The sequence below is a fragment of the Oryzias latipes genome, chromosome 24, assembly GCF_053564925.1.
Source record: "Oryzias latipes strain Hd-rR chromosome 24, Olatipes_Hd-rR_3.1".
NCBI lineage: Eukaryota > Metazoa > Chordata > Actinopteri > Beloniformes > Adrianichthyidae > Oryzias > Oryzias latipes.
In genome coordinates, this window is record NC_136260.1 from 22608494 (window position 1) to 22628034 (window position 19541).

At 42.6% G+C, this 19541-nt stretch overlaps 2 protein-coding genes across 7 annotated transcripts; one reads left to right on the plus strand and one right to left on the minus strand.

Moving 5' to 3' along the window:
• Nucleotides 1-5490: 5490 nt before the first annotated feature.
• chgb (chromogranin B) lies at nt 5491-9670 on the plus strand. Its single transcript, XM_011491430.4, has 7 exons — nt 5491-5713; nt 5793-5839; nt 5934-6024; nt 6195-7845; nt 8014-8077; nt 8176-8271; nt 9377-9670. Exons 1-7 carry the CDS (start codon nt 5647-5649, stop codon nt 9452-9454), a joined length of 2094 nt encoding a protein of 697 aa, XP_011489732.1. The 5' UTR covers nt 5491-5646; the 3' UTR covers nt 9455-9670.
• Nucleotides 9671-9700: 30 nt separating this feature from the next.
• trmt6 (tRNA methyltransferase 6 non-catalytic subunit) lies at nt 9701-18322 on the minus strand. 6 transcript variants are annotated; one of them, XM_078943220.1, is made up of 13 exons: nt 18304-18322; nt 16050-16175; nt 15754-15884; nt 15530-15639; nt 13804-13895; nt 13655-13738; nt 13464-13588; nt 13217-13387; nt 12972-13132; nt 11905-11990; nt 11368-11470; nt 11202-11288; nt 9701-10939 (listed from the first exon to the last, which is right to left on the minus strand). In XM_078943220.1, the coding sequence occupies exons 2-13, from the start codon at nt 16154-16156 to the stop codon at nt 10757-10759; spliced, it is 1440 nt and encodes a 479-aa protein (XP_078799346.1). In that variant the 5' UTR covers nt 16157-16175; nt 18304-18322; the 3' UTR covers nt 9701-10756. The 6 variants fall into 6 exon arrangements, with proteins under 6 accessions (XP_078799346.1, XP_078799345.1, XP_078799344.1 ...); XM_078943219.1 differs by lacking the exon at nt 18304-18322 and adding an exon at nt 17993-18011 and having other exon boundaries at nt 9701-10125; XM_078943218.1 differs by lacking the exon at nt 18304-18322 and adding an exon at nt 17993-18011.
• Between the last annotated feature and the right edge of the window lie 1219 nt (nt 18323-19541).

A 19541-nucleotide genomic window follows, 5' to 3' on the forward strand; every position in this document is an offset into this window, starting at 1 on the left:
ATTACGGTGGTTCAAAGACCTGCACACGTTTGTGTCGCAGCTTTTCATGTCATTAAGGTTCTCAGGCAACGACTTTATTCAAAAAAAGAATTGTTGAGAGCTTGTGCAAGTTTTTTTTTTAAACACACCTAATAAATCTCTGAAGGAAACAAAATCAAAACAGCGGCGGCGTGGAGTGTGGATCCATATTCAGTGTTTGCTGAGCTCATGCTGGAATGATTTCTGAGGAAAATGAAAAAGCATTCAGTTTTGTTATTTGGTAAATTAACAGAAGTTGATGGAGTAAGAATTGAATTTTGACAACTTTGCAAATAACACAATAGGGGGTGGGATGTGTAAGCTCACTCCTTTCCACTCCCCTTCAAGCAACTATTCATTTTTCGAATTTATTTGATCAAATTAATCTGATGTGACTAGTGTGTGTTCCGTATTCATAACTACAACATTTTTCTGATGAATAACTTTAAAGAGGAAGGCATCATCTAAGTTTTTCTTTATTTCATAACCAATCTTTTAGCTTTCCTTTCGGCTTTTCCCCTTCAGGGATCGCCAAAGCAAATCGGCTTCCTCCATCTAAGCCTGTCTCCTTCGGCATCCTCTCTCTCCTCTTGACCTGGCAGCTCTAGACTCAGCATCCTTCAACCAATAGATTCACCGTTTCTCCTCTGGACGTGTCCAAATCATCTCAGTCTCTGACTTTATCTCCAAAACCTCTAACATGTCCTCCTTCCTGATCCTATCCATCCTGCTCACTCCTGAAGAGAACCTCAGCATCTTCATCTCTGCTACCTCCAGCTCTGATTCCTGTTTTTTCCTCAGAGCCACTGTCTCTGACCCAACAACATGGTTGGCCTCATCACAGTTTTCTACACCAGCGGGCCGCACAGAAAAAATAAATAACTCACATCTGTTTTATGTATTTCGGAATCTGAAAGATGTTTTATTTAGAAAAAATGCCTGAAAATTCTCTGTTCCATCCGTTTATGTCACTCTTGACGCAGGCCAAGGCGCTCTTCTCAGTCATGTGACAGGTTACCGCTAAAATAAAACCCAGGAGCTAGAAAAGTGAGTAAAAACAAACGTCTTTGGAAAGGTTCTTTGTAGGGGAAAACGCCCAGCCAGGAGACAGAAGAGGAACCTTTGACTTCCAAAAAAAGAAAGCTACATTTAATAGACAGAACTTCTTTTTTGCAGTGTGGGAAAGGGAGAGGATGATGACACCTGTGCGATGGTCAATGTTGTCAAAATAAAAGCACGGGGTACGTCTTGTCACGTATCTGTTCCTCCTTCAGCGTAGCGTTGCTAACATAGTTCCCCGCCTACTTCCTAAAGACCGGTCCGTGAAAACTTCATATGACATCATACCGGTCCGTGGTGCTAAAAAGGTTGGGGACCGCTGTTCTACACCTTTCCTTTTATTTGAGTTGAAGCTATTCTATCACAGAGGACACTTTTCTGCACCCATTCCATTCCTGGACTGTTGACCCTAGTTTCCTAAAATCCTCCACCTTTATCTCTTCTCCATGAAATCTCACTAACCTTCACTAACCATGTAACCTTCATTCCTCTCCCCTCCAGGGCAAACCCTCAACTCTCTAGCTTCTCCTCCACCTGTTCTTTTCTCTCGCTACAAACCACAATATCGTCTGCAAACATCACAGTCCACGGTGATTCCTGTCTAGCCTCATCTGTCAGCTGATCCCTGATGTAATACCACCTCCACTTTGAATTTCTCTGTCACCCCTACAGCACACCTCACCACTCTCTTACAGCCCTCATACATGTCCTGCAGTGCTTGAACATGCTTTACTGACACTCCGGACATCCTCTTACAATCCTACAGTTCCTCTCTGGACACCCTGTCATAAACTTTCTCCAGATCTACAAAGACATAGTGTAGCTCTCTATGACCTTCTCTGTTCTTCACTATCAACATCCTCAAAGCAATTGCATCTGTGGTCCTCTTTCTTCAAGTGCCTTCCTGGTCTTCATCCTCTTCAATGCCGCCATCACTTCACCCTTACTCATCTTTATTACTTTCTGCACCACAACAGTCATAGCTTCTATTCTTTGTTCTTTCTTCATCTTCTTTGTCATCAGAGTCATCCTACACACCACCCTGCTATTAAAAAACTATTACTTAAAACATTTTCTGTAACACAAATAAAATATTTACTCTTGTTCCTAATCCGTGTAGAAATGTTCTCAAAGTTGTAAGTAAAAGCATTATATCCTGCATGTGCTCACCATTCAAACTGTTAGCAAAAAAAAAGGAAGGGAAGAAACATTTCTCCGACAAAGTCTTGAATAAAACCGGAATATTTTACCTCAGAAATGACAGAAAGTGGTCTCAAAAATGTCTGTTTTGTCCTGTAAGACAACAATAAATCGTTACCTGGCTAAAAGCAAAATTCAAACCTGTTTTCCCAAAAAAGAAATAAATTGATAGCAATAAAATGTTGGTAAAATTACATGTATTTGACAGCAATTGATTACAGAGGATTTTTTGTCTTGGATCGTCGTACTTCAGTTCTCGTGATCCAAACATGAAGCTTGCTCCGCTAGAGATCAAAGCTAACCTCAGCCTTTCATGCATCTCTTGTATTTGGGTTCAGCTTGAGCCACTCTCCGTCCATTCATGCATGTAAATGGATCCAACAATGTTTTTACAGGCAGTGGAGGATCAGATGTCCCTCAGCATCTGCTCACACTTACTGTTCCACAGAACACAGAAGATATGTTATTCAACGGCTTTGATACCAAATCCAACAAATTACAGATCTTGCTTTAATTTTTTACACATTTAGACCTGGATTTGCAGCACATTATCTAACAAATCAGTTTACAGCCGACTTGTATTAAAACTAGCCATGTGTGGCCACAAGTGCCAGCATCCAGTCTACAAAAAGATTTACAAAACATAATATTTTGCATTCGGATGCTCCACTTTCTGCAGTCTCCAAGATGGGATTGCATTTGAATGGGGTTTGTTGCACAAAAAGGTCAGCTTGGAAAAAAAGAAATCCAATGCCATCACCCCACAGCTTCAGGAGCTGCTCAAACGAAGCCAAATCAATTTCAACTTTGACGTTCTGATCGGGTTTCTGTTCAAACAGATTGTGTATCAGTGGAAAGAATTAAAGCACTGAAGTGTTAAAAATGGCTGCAGAGGGAAACGGGTCAAGAGAACATGAGACGTGTCAAAAAGAAGAGCTGCCAGCCTGAATATTCTAAAGAGTGTAGCCAAGTCTAGCATGTATGACCAGTGTCGCTTCTCATGTTCGCTCCTCCAGATCCAGAGGTGATCAGGAGGACAGAGTGGTACAGTGTTCACTCTCAGTTTAGTTCAATCTAAAGTTAGGCATCAACAAAAGTTGGATTTTGTCACAGCTTCTACAACAAATTCTTGTTTGGAGCAGCAAACAAAAAAGATACACGTTCCCCACGTCATCTTTCATTTCGTCACTGTTGCACCAAAACAACAACAACAACTGGAAAACAGCAGAGAGCTGAATGCATGGAACCGATCTGAAACAACTGACAGCAGCTGCGAATTTCAGTTTATGAAGAAGTTATCTTCTGTTTGTTTGTAACAAAAAACAACAGTTTCCATGAAATATCGGATGGAGAGCATTTAAAGCTTAAAAATTAAAAGAGAGCTCACTTTAATCAAGTTTGACTTAAGCTTAACCAAAGTTGTTCTTATTTTACTTGCAACATACAAAGAGTCACAAACATCAGATTTTAACCAGATCGTACAGCTTCAAGCAAAATCCTAAATCTTTAACACTTTGAACTGAAAGTCAGTCAATGGAATTTAAAAAATGTTTTTCTTTCAATTTAAGGTACATTTTATTTTTAAGTCTATCAAATTTGTAACATTTCCTGGCAGATGTTGAGGAGATGTATTCAGAATGAACATCAAAGACGTTTGTTTTAGTCAGAGAAGTGCAGAAGTTTTTGTACAAAAACGATCTGAAAGAATCTAGAATTAATATTTGACCCTGAAGCACAAGAATCAGCAGACAGGAGACTAGATTGATCATTTCAGGGAACCATGGCAGCTTTTGATCAGATACTTGAGGTTCAGTGTCTGGGTTTGAAGACGATGGGAGGAAGAGATGCCTGAGAAGAAGCAGCGAAGTGGTTTGTCGCCGTCGATCTGCTGACTGAGCAGAAGATTCACTTCAGGCTAAACCTGCTGAGAACAGACGGCATCTTCAGTGTTCGCCCCTCTTCCTCTGTTTTATTTTAGAGCGTCTTCACCGGCTGATTGCAGATCACAACTGTTCAATCGGCCAAATGACTGTTTCATGGCTTCCCAAAACAATGCCATTTTCAGAACATGGCATCATGCTTCGGATTAAACAGAATTCATGTTTCAAATGCTCTAATCTGGGGCAAAGTCTGGCTAAAGTGTTTAAAAACCTGTTCAACCCTCCTGTCATGGTTGTTTCTGAGGAACAGCATCGATGTGGAATTATCCCGTATCCATCCGTGAGGGCGGAAACAACGACGACAGAAGGTTCTAGAGAACTGGAAATCTTTATTGGTATGGATGTGAATTTCAAAAACTGACCAATAAAAAAGACAAAAAAAGACATAAGAGTACAATCATAAGATAATAGAAAAGAATGAAGATAGAACTAATTTTTGGAAATATGTGCATGAGAATTGGCACAAAATTAGGAAGTTGTGCATTACAAATGACTAATACCTGAAGTGAAGCCTACAGAGAAATGAGGAGAAAGGAGCTCTGCAGCATTTGGTACAATGAGCCAGAAAAAAGTTCAAGTCTGCTGGAGTCAGCACTTTTGAAATGGATAAACAGCTGAAGCGTCGCCTCCAGATCATAAAAGTTTTCCGGTTGAGCCTGAAAGACTTCAGTGAATCAAGCTGCAATTGTTTAGCCCGTAAATGCTCAGACTTTAGTAAATATAAGTGTTTAAATATATATATATTTATTATTAAAGGGATGGCTCAGTGGCTGCAGCAGAGAGCATCTCTGCAAATAAACACAATGTCAAAGAAGGAGGTTTTTCATTTTAAGAAAGAGAAAGTCTGCAAATATCCTGGAGGAAACAAATCAAACCATGTGCCCTCATGTGCATCCAACTCTTCTGCCAGTAGACAATGGAAAAATGACTGACTCTCTTTCCATTCAGGGGACATTTTGTTGCCTTTTCTTGCATCAATGTGGAATGAGTCTTTTAAAACTTGTTTTAAATGTCAGATAGTGCTGCACACATACCTCAGTATGGATGATTTTTAGGCGTTCGTGCAAGAAAATTCAACAGAGGAAATGTATTAATTGAGAAAAGAATGGAAAGCATTTAAATGTTTAGCTTTCACGGTGTTTTTTGCTGCAAACCATCACCTGAACGCATCACGACACTAAGTAGATTTACAAATGCACTCCAGGTGAAGTTGATCGACCTTTTCTGCGCATCAACTTTAACTCAATTCGCCATCTTCTAACGAGTCAGGACACGCGGAGAGCCCGGAGCCGTCCTCCTCCCACGCTCCTGCGGCGCGCTCCCCTCCTTATTTGAGGCTCCGCTCCTCCGCTCAGAGCAGCAGGCGCCCCGAGAGCGCAGCGCAGCGCAACGACCGGAGCTGGACCTCAGCACTCACAGCCCGTCCCGGATGCGTCTCCACTCCTCCGTCAGGATGAAAGCCGTCTTCGTCGTGGTGGCGGCGGCTCTGATCGCGGGTGGGTGATTTCGGAGATCCGTTCAGGACCAGGGACAGCTCCTGTGTCTCACGCATGTCTTTTTTTCCTCCTCAAGCAGAAAGTCTGTCGCTTCCTTTGGCCAAAGAGGGGCAGGTGGAAGACATGGTACCATCTTATTGACTCAAATTTGAAATTTACATTATTATTATTATTATTATCATTTGGTCCCGTTTGCTAAGAAAACTGTTGAATTTTTCAGGTCAAACGGTGTTTGGTTAAAGTTTTTTCCAAAGCTCTGTCCAAGGCGGATTCCCAGCTGGATCCAGACTGCAGAGATCTTCTCCTAGCAGGTATGGATCACTGAAGTCTCCTCACACAATTAACCTTACATCCGTTAAAAGATGTTTAAAAGTTTTTTAACCCATAAGAACCAAGACCCAGTTTGTCTATAAAATAAAATGATGTGTATTTTACCACAAACCAAGTGGATGATATTTTTCTGTTACACTGTTTATTAAAGGGGTCAAACATGCACCACCGGACAAAAACAGTGATGGGGGGACCGTTACCATGGAGATAGCATCGCCTGGTCTCCCGCCTGTGTCAAAGCCAGCAGATGTGAAGGACGTTGAGGCGCTTCTGAAATCTGTGGGAGGCATAACAGGAAACCCTGAAGATGAAGATGGTCTGGATGGAGACCTGGACCAGAGAACTAAAGAGCCGGAAAATCGGGAGAAGAGGAGCCGCTGGAAACCTGGAAGATACCATGCGAAGAGACCTAAGCGGGCAGAGGAAGAGGAGGATTATGATCGCAGTCAGGAGAGCTGGGGTGTGATGGGAAAAAGATTAGAGAATGTTGAGGAAGATGAAGACAGATACCATCAAGGAGGAACTAAACACAATGAAGAAATGCAGGAAGAACCAGTGGAAGAACGTAGCGAAGAGTACTGGGATATCGGCGGGAGGCACGAGGATGATGAAGAGAGAGACAAGCGAATGTGGAAGCCCACACATCGTTATCATCACAAGAAAAAGTTCCACAAACGCAGTGATGAACCACAAGAACCCGGTGAAGAAGACAACCGGGACTACTGGGACGTAGACGCTGAACCGGAGAAGAGGAACTGGAGACCGGGCAGGTACCATCAGAGGAGACACAAGCGTGATGAAGAGCTGTTAGAAGATGGGGAAGAACCAGATGAGGAACGTAGTCAGGAATCCTGGGATGTGGACAAGAGGAAGTGGAGACCTGGAAGGTATCATCAGATAAGACACAGACGTGATGAAGAGGGAGTTGAGGAACTACCAGATGAAGATCGCAGCCAAGAATCCTGGGATGTGGACAAGAGGAAGTGGAGACCTGGAAGGTATCACCAAATAAGACACAAACGCGATGAAGAGCCTGAAGAAGAACGCAGTCAGGAATACTGGGATTTTGACACTGGATATGACAAGAGGGGGTGGAGACCTGGAAGATACCACCAAATAAGACACAGACGTGATGAAGAGGGGGTTGAGGAAGAACCGGATGAAGATCGCAGCCAAGAATCCTGGGATGTGGAAAAGAGGAAGTGGAGACCTGGAAGGTATCATCAGATAAGACACAGAGGTGATGAAGAGGGAGTTGAGGAACTACCAGATGAAGATCGGAGCCAAGAATCCTGGGATGTGGACAAGAGGAAGTGGAGACCTGGAAGATACCACCAAATAAGACACAGACGTGATGAAGAGGGGGTTGAAGAGGAACCGGATGAAGATCGCAGCCAAGAATCCTGGGATGTGGACAAGAGGAAGTGGAGACCTGGAAGGTATCACCAAATAAGACACAAACGCGATGAAGAGCCTGAAGAAGAACGCAGTCAGGAATACTGGGATTTTGACACTGGATATGACAAGAGGGGATGGAGACCTGGAAGATACCACCAAAGAAGACACAGACGTGATGAAGAGGGGGTTGAGGAAGAACCAGAAGGAGAACGCAGTCAGGAGTCCTGGGATTTGGAGAAAAGGCCATCAAACGACGTTGGAGAAATAGAAAAGCGGATTTGGAAACCAACGCATCGATACCACCACAAAACGAAGTTTCATAAGCGCGGAGGTGCATCAAAAGATGAGGACCAGGAGGACTCCAAATATGAAGAGGAAGCAAAGGATGAAGATGAAGCCCAGAGGTTCTTCTATTGTCATATATTTCTTTTATTTCCTCCTGCAGCATGATTTACCGCAGGTGTTGGTAATATCAGGTGTACAAATATGCAACTTTAATGCATGTTGCTCATAAAGTCATACAGTAATAATAAATCCCACTTATCTAAGAAGCTCTTTTCCTGGATTTACAGGTCCGACTACCCGCCTGCTTGGTATAGGAGAGCTTCAGATGAACCGATTGCTGCATCCAACAAGGTATTCATGATACTTTTGAAGGCGAGACAGAATTCCTCTGAGCATTGGCAGCTTCTGTTGCACCACGTGACACCACCTTTTGGTTGTGTTTGGTCCAGATGAGTGAGCTGGCCCAGTTGCTGAGCTACAAGGGGAACCCAGCGTACGAGGAGGCTAGGAGGGGCTCACAGCAGAGGGTGCTTACGCCCCAGGAGGTAAATGAGCGTCTTCGTTTGTGCTGCAGGACCTGGTGAATCCAAAAAGCATCTCCGTCTCATGACAAGTCTAAAACTAAAGCTGCCACATGCCCCTCACAACCCCCGACACCCACGTGACAAATTAATGGGGGGGGGAAAAAAACACTTTTTTCAAAATGGCAGCTTTTCTGTTGCATCATCTCCATAGCAACCATTTCTTTTTTTGGTCGCCAGGGGGTAACGAACATGTCTGTCATTTTTACAAGAATTGGCAAAAGTAATTTTTTTGATTTCCTTACCAACACAGGCTTTCTTTGTCAACAAAGCCCAAATTTATAATATGTTCATATTCTATGCAATGTTGTTTCATTCAGATTCTTTACAATATTCCAGTGAGCTCGTCATGCTACATCTACAACTTCTAACTCTGTTTTTTCCACAAGTTGCTTCCCAATGATGCTTCAGGACTTAGGAGGCATTAGATGCAAATTCCAACGAGGACTTCGAATTTGTAGACTGTACTTGAGGGGATTTCTCTGGGGTAAAATTCCAAACGGCTGCCTCTTCTTGAGGTCAAAGGTCAATGAAACTTTGGTCGTAGACTTAACCCGGCCGAAAGTGTGTCAAATTATGTGACGATCCCCAAAGTTTTCTCTTCACTTACTCCTGCTGGTCGTGTGCCCATCCCATAATAGTTTCAAAACTTCCTTAGGATATCACCTAGGCCCCATTCTTTCTTTCCTTTTTACATGTCTCTCGCTGTGATGTCATCAACGTTTGTATTTTACCGTGGGACTCAAAGGCGCAGCGACAAAGAGGAATTGCGAAAACAATCTGGTCCTTCAGTCCAGGAACTGATGCAGGACATGAAAACTCCACTTTCCCAGCCTTTATCTCAGCGTGTTTGCCTCTTTTCTCCCTTTTTTACATCGTCTACAGTATCACTGCACAATCATTCCCTCTTTAAAAAACCTCCCATTATTAAAAACTTGCTTCATCAGTGCTGCAGCACAATATGTAGGAAGCGGTTTATGCCTCGGCGACATGCAGACTCTGTGGTCAGAAGGCTGGATTCCTGTCAGCGCTCAGATAAAGTCAGTTTCTCTTTCTGTGTTCCTTTTAGGAGAAAGAGCTGGAAAACCTGGCAGTGATGGACATGGAGCTGCAGAAAATGGCTGCAAAGCTGCATGAGAACGCGTAACCCTGACGATCAACAATCCCGAGTGTTTTATAGTTTGTCCTTCGTTTTAAAATGACTAAAAAAAAAGAAGAAAGTACAAAAGTGGTTAAATTTGAGCATAAAGTTCTCATTTTAGCGACATGTTGATGTTCTTTGAAATGCATGGCATGGATTTTTGTGTGCAACATGAAACGTGACTAATTATAAAAAACAATAAAATAAAAATCCTATTCTAAACAGCTTAATGTGTCTCAATAAAAACAATTATTCTGGGACCAAAAAATATCTCCAGTTTATTTCTCAAAGTGAACAGAGGTCAAAGCATCATAATAATATTAATTAACTAAACGTCTAAAAAAACCATCAAAACAAATTCAAAAAATAAAAATTCACGCCCCTTTTTTTGGGCTGACGGTCTATTTGTGGTGCAGCCGCTTCCCCACCACCCGCAGCAGATGCTCCGCCCCCTTTTCCAGAAACGCCTCTGACCGACGCCGCGTCCTGAGCGGGACCCCCGGCAGACGGCCGGGGTCTCTTCACCCCTCCGTGGCTTTCAGCTTCTGCCTCTTGGGCGCCGGTTCCTCGCTGGGCGTGGAGCCTGCGGGCGGCTCCGGCGCCACGGTGGTTCCTGAGAGGAGGTAGCCCCCGCCCCCGCTCATCAGCAGGCGAGGATGCGTCCTGTTGGGCAGCACCTGCACGAAGAAGAGCGTCTGTCGACTCAGCGAAGGCAGATGAACGAGACGAGAATCAAAAGCCAAGATGGTTCTTTAGTGCAGAGATGCGGCGGATTTTCAGACTCCAGCGCGTCTTTGATCCATTTCCAAAACGTAACCAGCGATCTTTTCACGATGATTATGGCGATTTTAGCCAAAATGAAAAAACAAAACAGTCGTTTTCTAGGACGTAGTTTCTGCGGAGCGGCAGGAGTTCATCAGAAAGTCACCTCTGCGTTCGGCAACCCCCCTCCCCCCACGTTGCCTTGTCACTATACCAGCAAAATGTCAACGCCACAAATACAACGCTTTTTTATCATCTACTTTTGATTCATTGGAATAAATACAAAGAAATAAAATTTAAAGCCCAACTTTCTTTGTTTGTGTCCTTCATCATCAGGAAACCTTTTTTTTATTTTATTGTAGTGGCTCTTTAAAAAATGTCTACATTTGAGGAAACTCCTGCACCTCCTCACTCGGGAGGCACGGCGACGGGTTCGATCAGAATGACGCTCTGCTTGCTGACCTCTGACCCCTGACTGAGGAGCAGCACTGTGATGACGGAGGCAGACGTTGGGCAGCGGCTGGATTTGCTCCTCTTTCTAAAGTTTTACGGGTTTTTGGTGAAGATTTTATTTTTGTACAAAGGATTTAAAACATGAAATAATCTGAGAACCACATCAGAAATGAAGGAACTTTTCAGGGGGGGCGGGGCTACTCCACGGCAACAGTCCCGTCCACGAGTCGGAGGTGAATTTCTGCTGAACTCCGGCCGCTCTGCAGGAACTATGTCCTAGAAAACGGCACCATCATAATTTAAAAAACACTGTGAACACTCTGAAAATAGATCAAAAGTTGATCAAAGTGGGACTTTAAGTATCAAAACCAAAACTTTCTAATGACAATATTTGTAAAAATATGCACTTTTAAGCAGTTATTCCAAAGTTTTAACACTAAAATACCATTTTTTTAGTTAGCTAAATAAAAAAAGGCAAATAAATCTAAAGCGGATGATCTCACATGTAGAACTAATGAGAACGTTGGTTCTGGTTTACCTGGTAATGCCTCAGCCAGGTGTCGGTGAGTTTGAGGCTGACCGCGCCCCCCTGTTCCTTCAGCTTGGTGTAGCACTCAATCAGAGGCTGCAGGAACGGGAAGGAAAGACGCAGCTTTAACAGGAAACACGCGCTCCAAGGTGGAAACCCTCACACCGGTCCTTACCTCCAAGTACTGGGAGTAAACCACAAAAGGTCTGGAGGGGGAGAGGAACCGGAGCAGGCGGAGGAGGACGGGACACGGATGGAAGCGGCTCGCGATGACCAGCCTGCGCGTGCAGAAACACAAACGTCAGCCGCAGAGCTGCGGCGGCGGCGTGACCGCGGGAAAGCGGGAGGCGCAAGACGAACGGCTTTCTGCGGCGCATCCGTTTTCTTCTGCTGCTGGATGAGAGTCAACAGCCGAGGCTGATTTAGGACAAACGCCACGGCGTTTATGGTGCTGCGACCATAAACCCAGCAGATCAATACTTGGAATTCAGCAGCGAACGCCACCTTCACACCAACTCAGCCATCCATCAAGATAAAAAAGCTGAAAAGGAAATTCTCCTTTTCGTTTAGAGGACAGAGGTTTTCGCCAAGAATGGAAATGACCTGACAATTAAGCGGATTTCCTTTCTAATGACTGTCATTTCCTAAACCTGCGAGGCGTCAAAGCTCCACGGAGGCTGGAAGAGCTGAGGAGGAGGAAAGAGAAACCAACCCGTCAGCATTTCTGCCGTCCAGTCGGGCCGCAGCCGCTGCCAGCTTCCTCTGCTTCTCCTCCTGCTTCACCTTCTTCTCTTGAGCCTTCCAAAACAGAAAAAAAGATGCAATTTTGGATCATTACCAGGTTTTGCTGTTGCTCCGTTGGTTTTGGTTCCAAAACAGCCGGACGATAACAAACGAGACATTTATATTTTTACACCTAAAGTCTGCTAGAAGCCCCCAATGGGACCAACGCTGGACTCTGATGTCCCGTCATCAGCCGTGACTAACCTGCAGCGAAGCTCCGAGGCGTCAAATGAACCAAACTTTTGGAGCTTCGCTCCAGAGGAGCTTCCGGCCTCAAAACTTCAACCAGGTTTGGTGATCGGTGCTGCGAAAAACACCGTTCCTGCCTCCAGCGGGAGGAACGCCTGCATGGTCCTAAAGCCGGATGCACACCGGCCCGTCTGCGGCGCGTCTCCCTCGTGTGGCGTGAGGATCCGACAGGCGGTTTACGTCGCCCCCGTTGCGTCTCTGCTCTGCCACCCTCCCCCCAGCTTCCTGCGACCCCCGCCCCATCAATAATTACAACTTTGGACCCCCTCCTGCTTCAGCGAGTCCTCTCTGTTATAAAAATTCGACTTTGGACGTCCACGGCGAAGGTGGACGTGAGTTATCACTTAAACACATCACAGTAACAACATTTATTTTGAAAGTACCAGTTTTTATTTTGAAACCCGGACCGGTTTCCTGTATTTTTTGAACAGACTGGAAACAGAACTCCTGTGTAAAGTTTGAGTTGCAGAGAGACGAACATCAGACGGCTGAGGCGATCTAAACATTCTGATTGGTTAAAGAACGCAGACGGACCAGTGGACCATTTTTGGAAGCAACCAAGGTGTTTGACCTTCTTTGGCTTCTCTGAAGCGTAGGTACCAGAGAGCTGAAAGTACAACCTGTCAGTTTCATCTTTGAGCCCCACCTTCAGACTAAAGTTCAGCTCAAGTCCAACACCGATCACTGACACTTTGACCTCAAGCGATGCGGTCAGAAGGTCTGGAGGCTTCTGAAGCTGGAACCCACCTTGGCTTCTCTGCGTTTCTCCTCCTCCTGCTTCTTCTGGTCCTGAACTTTGTCGTCTGCGCTCACCGTCTCCATCCTCTGCTCCTCTGGACTGTCGCCCTGCGGGTCGGCTCCAGGCAGAACGTCCTCCTCCTCTGCGGTCATGTTGGACTCTTTTTCACCTTTAACGTATAAAAACATAAAGTTCTCCTCCACGTGTTCCAGTAGCGGACATCAGTCATCAGTTATCAGTAAGAACTTCACACCAGCATCAGGGGCTTTGGCGAAGGTGTCCAGAATTCCCGCCTCCAAAGCGTTGAGGTGGCAGATGGGGAACTCGTGCAGCGTCTCGTAAAAATGTGCGGGGAAGCCGAAGCTCTCCACGCCGGCCCGGACAGGACCGCCTCCTGGAAACATCTGGACAACGGTGCCGTGGCCTGGACCACACAGAAACGGAGGAATGAGTTTGGAGAACTCGAGGGGAGAGGCTTCGTGCCCACACCATAATACTACCTCCCATTCGCTCCATAATGGATCCCAGCACGAGTCCGGCACAGGTCTCAAACACCAGAACCTTGCTGTTGGCGTGGATGTTTGCCAGCGTCAACATCTGGGCAAGAGTGTCGTAGCGTAGATGGCTGCGTCCCACGGAAACACAAGCATGAAGTTTATGTTTCCACCATCGGCGCGTTCGCTCGACTCACCAGATCTTTCCCGGTTCACGGCCGTGGTACATCATGGCCAGGATCCGGCAGGTCGGCCTCAGAACCGTCACAGTGTTCTCATACCTAAAACAAAAAGGAAACGTCAGAAAACAAGACAAGTCCGTCTGCGAGGCCGCTGGAGGACTCACTTCTTCTTCTTCTTCTTAATGTATTTATCCTGAGCGTATTCCGTCTTGTTACTGAAGGTGGCGCTGTTCTCTATGAGCTGTTGGATGATTTCCTGAGGAGTAAACATGGAGGGACTCACCAGAACATTCTTCTCTTTGAGTCCAGCACCAAAAGTCTCACATTATATTAAAAATTAAAAAAATAAAAATAAAAAAGTTGTTTAAACTCAGGATAGATTTGACTGAGATTACAGAACTTAATCCAAGACTAGATTTACTTTACACCCAAATCATGCTGTTATTTTCAGTCTTAAAAAGTAGTGGAGCCATTTAAACATTTTGAACCCCACTGAATACCCCCCCCCCCCTCTAATTTTTAAAAACATTTTCAAACATTGAAGCTTCTCTACTTTTTTTTATTTATTTCTAAAGACACTAAACAACCTTTTTTATCGGTTTCAGCACTTTTGAAGTGTTTTTACAAAATCAAGTTAAACACAAAAGTCAAATACATTTTGAAATTGCTCAAACTGGTAATTTAAATCCAATCTAATCCTGTAAATCTGAACAAAAATTCAGATTTGTATCATATAAATGGGGTTTAAACGGCTGAAAGATTTTTTTAACTGAAGACTTTCAGTAAAAAAAAAGAAGAAAAAGTTGGATCCTGGAAAAATACCAAAAGTACAACAAAACGCAAACGTTTGGATGCGAATCACCCACAGAAAAATGCATAAAGTTCTGTAAAAATCAAACTGTTTTTTTAAAAACATTTGACATGTTCTCTAACAAACGTAGAACAGACAAAAAAATTAATTTAGAATTTTTTTTTATCAGTTGAAACCTAAAAAGTTTAAATAAATCAAATAAACGTTAAAAGTCAAATGTGAATAAAAAGTAATCCTGATCATTTGTGGATATTGGTGTAGTATTATTGATTTGATAACAAATCCACTCGTTTATTTTCATTCAATATTTTCAGATATTTAATTACTTTACTTTTTTAAAAAAGATGTTAAAAAAACTTTTTTTTTTTTTTTAGATAATCAAGGTAATCACAAAAAGCTTAATTAAAATTAAAGTAAACTATTAAAAAGTACTTTTGATCACATTGCTCTGACAAACCTGAAGTCCACAAACAAACTTGTTTTTATTAGATTAAACACAAAGTTTAAGATGTTTTCAAACTGTTGAAGTTGGAAGGAAAAAAAGTAAAATGTAAAAGTTTTTAAGAAAAGACCCACCTTTAAGATAATCGCACTTGATTAGTTTTATTGTATTATAATTTATTTAATGTTTTCTTGTACGTATTTGAAAATATTTCATTTGAACGTTTTCTTGTAATTATTTTAGCCCGTGTATTTCCTTGTGGCAATAGAATAGAATAGAATATGTTCTTTATTACCTTTTTCTGTCTGCATTTAGGGTGTGAAGCTGTTCCTTTATTTTGTTTTTGAAGTGTATCAAAAAGCATGGGAAGCGCTTTTTATAAATAAAGTTTGATTTAAAAAAAATAAAAAAAGAGTTATTCTGGTCATTGTTGAAGTTCCCAAGAATTACTGCAAATTCACACAAAATCTATATTTATAGCTTGAAAAATCCATTATTGTAAACAATGGATTTGTTTTTCTAACGAACAAATATTAACATTTTAGATTTAGTATATGTCTGTTTCGTTTAAATTGTTTTTTGCTTGTTATTCTTGCTAAAACCGAACCCAGACTAGGAAGTGAAGTTCTGTCTGTACCTGACCCTTCAGACCTTGATCTTTCAGCTTCTCGATGTCATCTTTGGTGAGTTTCTGGGATTTCCCATCATCAATGATATTCCTGTTGTCTGTTCCCGCCACCTTTGAGTCTGAAGGACCGTGAATCATGAAGAAGAAGAGCAGAAACATCGGATGAATGAATGAAGATGACTTCTTGCTCTTGACAAAACCACAGCTGCAGATGACGTCTTTGTGATTCCCACCTGGGGGGCTCTCGGTGGTCTTGGTGTTTTGAAGTTGGAGACCCCCTCCAGACCGGATCTCGAACGTGTTTCCGTACAAACATCCCACCACGTTATCCAGGAAAATCCACTGCTTCTCAAAAATCACTTTTCTGTGAGCAGACCGGAAGGAGGATGGTGCTGAGTAACATCAAATTAGGTCCGGTCTGATACCTTTTAATTCGTTCCCAGTTATTCCAGCTCATCAAACAATAAGCAATACACATAAGAGGCACTGTATTTTCAAATTCCTACTGCTTTTTTCATGTCCAACTTACTTTTTTGGAAGTATCTGCACAGATTTATAGATGTCTCCTCTTTTCAAAACTACGTAGTCGCCTTCTTTGATTCTGTAATGATCCTCGTCGTCTCCATTGTCCGCCATATAGCAAACCAGATTATCACTAAACGGGACAGAAAACGTTCAAATTGAACGATTCCACTTAAAAACAGGACAAATATCGACAAGAAAACAGGTAAAGTAGTAAAAGTTAGCAGCACGTGTTAGCTTTCGTTCTCAGTAGCCTTCCAGGAATACTAATCAATCGCAGACTGATTTGTACGTCGTTGACATCAATGAGTTATATCGCTAGAAGAGACACACCCGCTTGGGACGCCTGGCCTCCGGTGGAGCGACGCCATCTTGGTAAGGTCGTCGGCGCCCACATGACAACGCTTTCTACTGCTTTTGGTGGCATCTAAATAACTTTATATAAAATGATTATGACAAATGATTTATATATATATTTATATATATATATATATATATATATATATATATATATATATATATAAATCATTTGTTGTTAAATAAGAGAAACAAGCTCAAACTTTAATGAAACATGCATAGTTGCAGGACTTTAAAAAAATACTAAAAGGAATTTCTAAACATTTAGAAGTTTTAGACCTCTTTGACATGTAGTTTAAATTATTTAGAAGTCAATGATAATAATAATAGATAATAATAAATTAATAGTAAGTCCATAAAAATAAGAAATAATAGCAATAAGTAAATATTAAGTCAACAGAAAGTCCAAAAGTCAACAATAGATTTACCCTAAAAAACAAAGAAAAACAATAGATGTACCCTACTTATTCGTGGTTGATTAATTTGTGTAACACAGATGGTATGGTACCGGGTTTCAAGGAAACATTTTTTTTTATTTTTTTTTTTCCTAACTTGTCCTGTCCAACAGCTGGGCAAACAGATGAGAGCTGAGGGCCTCTTGTGTTGGACATATTTTACTTTAACAAGAGGGGTTATTAATCTTGAGACAAACCAAAGGTACTTTATTAATTTCAATATGTTTGAAAATCTTTGGTGTTGGACCGGACGGAAAAGGAAAGGAGGGAAGAAGAGAGAGGGATGTTAGAGGGGGGGGGGGGTGATACTGGGAGGGGGGGGGGGGGGGGGGGTAAGACCATGAAGCAGCATAAAGCAGACAGGTTTACTGGTTGTTTAACATTACGGTAAGGTTCAAATGTAGTACAAAAAGGGCGGGGCCTGTTCACACACACTCTGAAATGTCATCAACACACCTGCTAGCTGTAAAAATGTCCACATGTCAACATGTACACAAAACAGATAGTGTTCACACACGCATACCTATTCCTTTAAACCAACTAGTGTGAAATCTTTCATTCATTCAATCATGCAAACTATTAGTGCAAAGGTGAGCTAACACCTGTGCTCAGGTGAGTGTTTATGTTCTTCTAAAATGGATGGTGGAATGTTAAAAGAAGGAGGAGGAGTGCCCAGCCATCCCCACACCAAGACCCCCGCCGCAGCAGCAGCGGCAGCCAGAACCCCCCAACGCCACACGGCAGCAGGCAGGGGACAACCGCCCCCTGGACGACCAAATCCGCCACCCGGGCCAGGACCAGTAGGACCGCCGCGAGGCCCCCAGAGCCAGAGAGCAGGGAAGCACGGGGGAAAGAGAGCGGCGCCCCAGCCCAACCAAGAGAGCAGCCCCCCCGCCGCGCCGGGAGAGCCCAACGCAGGGCCCCACCTGAGAAGGGCACCCACAGCCCCAGACGAGCACCCCACCACCACCCAGGAGTTCCGGGCATCCCCCCGCCCCAACCCCAGGTACGAGCCAGGACCCCCCCCAAGGGAGACCCGCTCACAGATGGTATGGTGCTGGGTTTCAAGGAAACAGTTTTGTCAAAATCTGTTTCCACAAAATATTTTGAACAGCCAGACTGTGTTACTAGTTGGTACCACAGTGATCCATCTGGGTTAGCTCTTGTGATAGATAAGGCCCACTTTTTCCTTAAGTCTGAATCCATTGGAAACCTGCAAGAAAAGTTCAGCCACTGAGTCAGAAATGTATAAATCTATATTACTATATTAGCCTAGTCCTAGTATACTGTATATAGGTTTGACACAATAAAGTTTACATTTATGTCAACAGCAAATTATAAGTACATCATGCAGCATGTTGATAATAGCCCTGCAGCATCATGCATGTCAACATGTGTTCTATTAATGAAGCCCCTGCAGGATTAAAAGAAAAACATTATAGTACTTACCTGTCAAATGTTATGCCTTCCTTCTCCATGGACTCATTTATCCGATTTTGACTGTTGAAACCCGCACAATGAACTGGCATTTTGCAAAAAATGTGTTCACATGGTGCACTGCAGCAGTGACTTGACCTCACCAAGATGGCGGTGCTCTCCTCCCATGAGGAATCACGTGACTCATTGGTTGATATCGATTGGCTGAGAAGAGGCTGATGTAAGCTATTTAACAATCATTGATATAAAGACGTGACTCCTTTTCAATTTTTTATTTGTAGTTGTCTATAAATTTCCTTAAAAATATATAAAATTTTGTTCATAATAGTTTAGATTTTTAAAAGGTTAAAAACAAAATGTTTTGTATTCTGAACACTGTTTTATTCTGATATTGAATTTTTTAAATGTTGTATTTTTGTTTTGTATTCTGGAAATGTTTAAAAAAAAATTTTTTTCAAAGACGTGGCTGAAAAAATGCGTTTATTTTTTTTAGAATAACCAACAAATAACTAAAATATCCGATGGAGAATTTTGATTTATATTATTGATAGGTTTTGTACAGCATCCATTTGCAAACTTTTATTTTATGAAGCACACTTGAATAGAAGTAAATGGGGAGCCGGTTTAGCTCGTGCTGGTTTGCGGCGCCTTCCGTCCGTGAAACTGGGGTTCGAATTCGGGCTGCTCCCTGTTCCCTTCTCTACTTCTGTGCCGGTCCCAAGCCCGGTTAATTCGAGAGGGTTGCGTCAGGAAGGGCATCCGGCGTAAAACTTTGCCAAGATAACCATGCGAATCATCCGCAATGAATAGGCTGATTCGCTGTGGCGACCCCTGATGGGCCAAGCCGAAAGAGAAAGAAGAAGACTTGAATAGAAGTAAATACTTCTTCAGACTAAATTGGACCATTGTAAGTTTACAATAAGTTTATAAAAACAGATAGCTGTGAAAAAAATATACATTTCTTTCAGATTTTCAAATAGATGTGACTTGAAATGTGTGGGGATATATATATATAAATATATCAACAGTACAGTGGGGCAAAAAGGTATTTAGAATTGTGCAAATTCTACAACTAAAAAAGATGAGAGAGGCCTGTAATTTTCATAAAGCTCAATAAAGAGAGACAAAATAAGAAAATAAAAATCCAGAAAATCACATTGTCTGATTTTAAAGAATCATTTGTATTTGTAATAAGTATTTGGTCAATAACAAATGTTTCTGTAGGTCTTCACCAGGTTTTCAAAAACAGT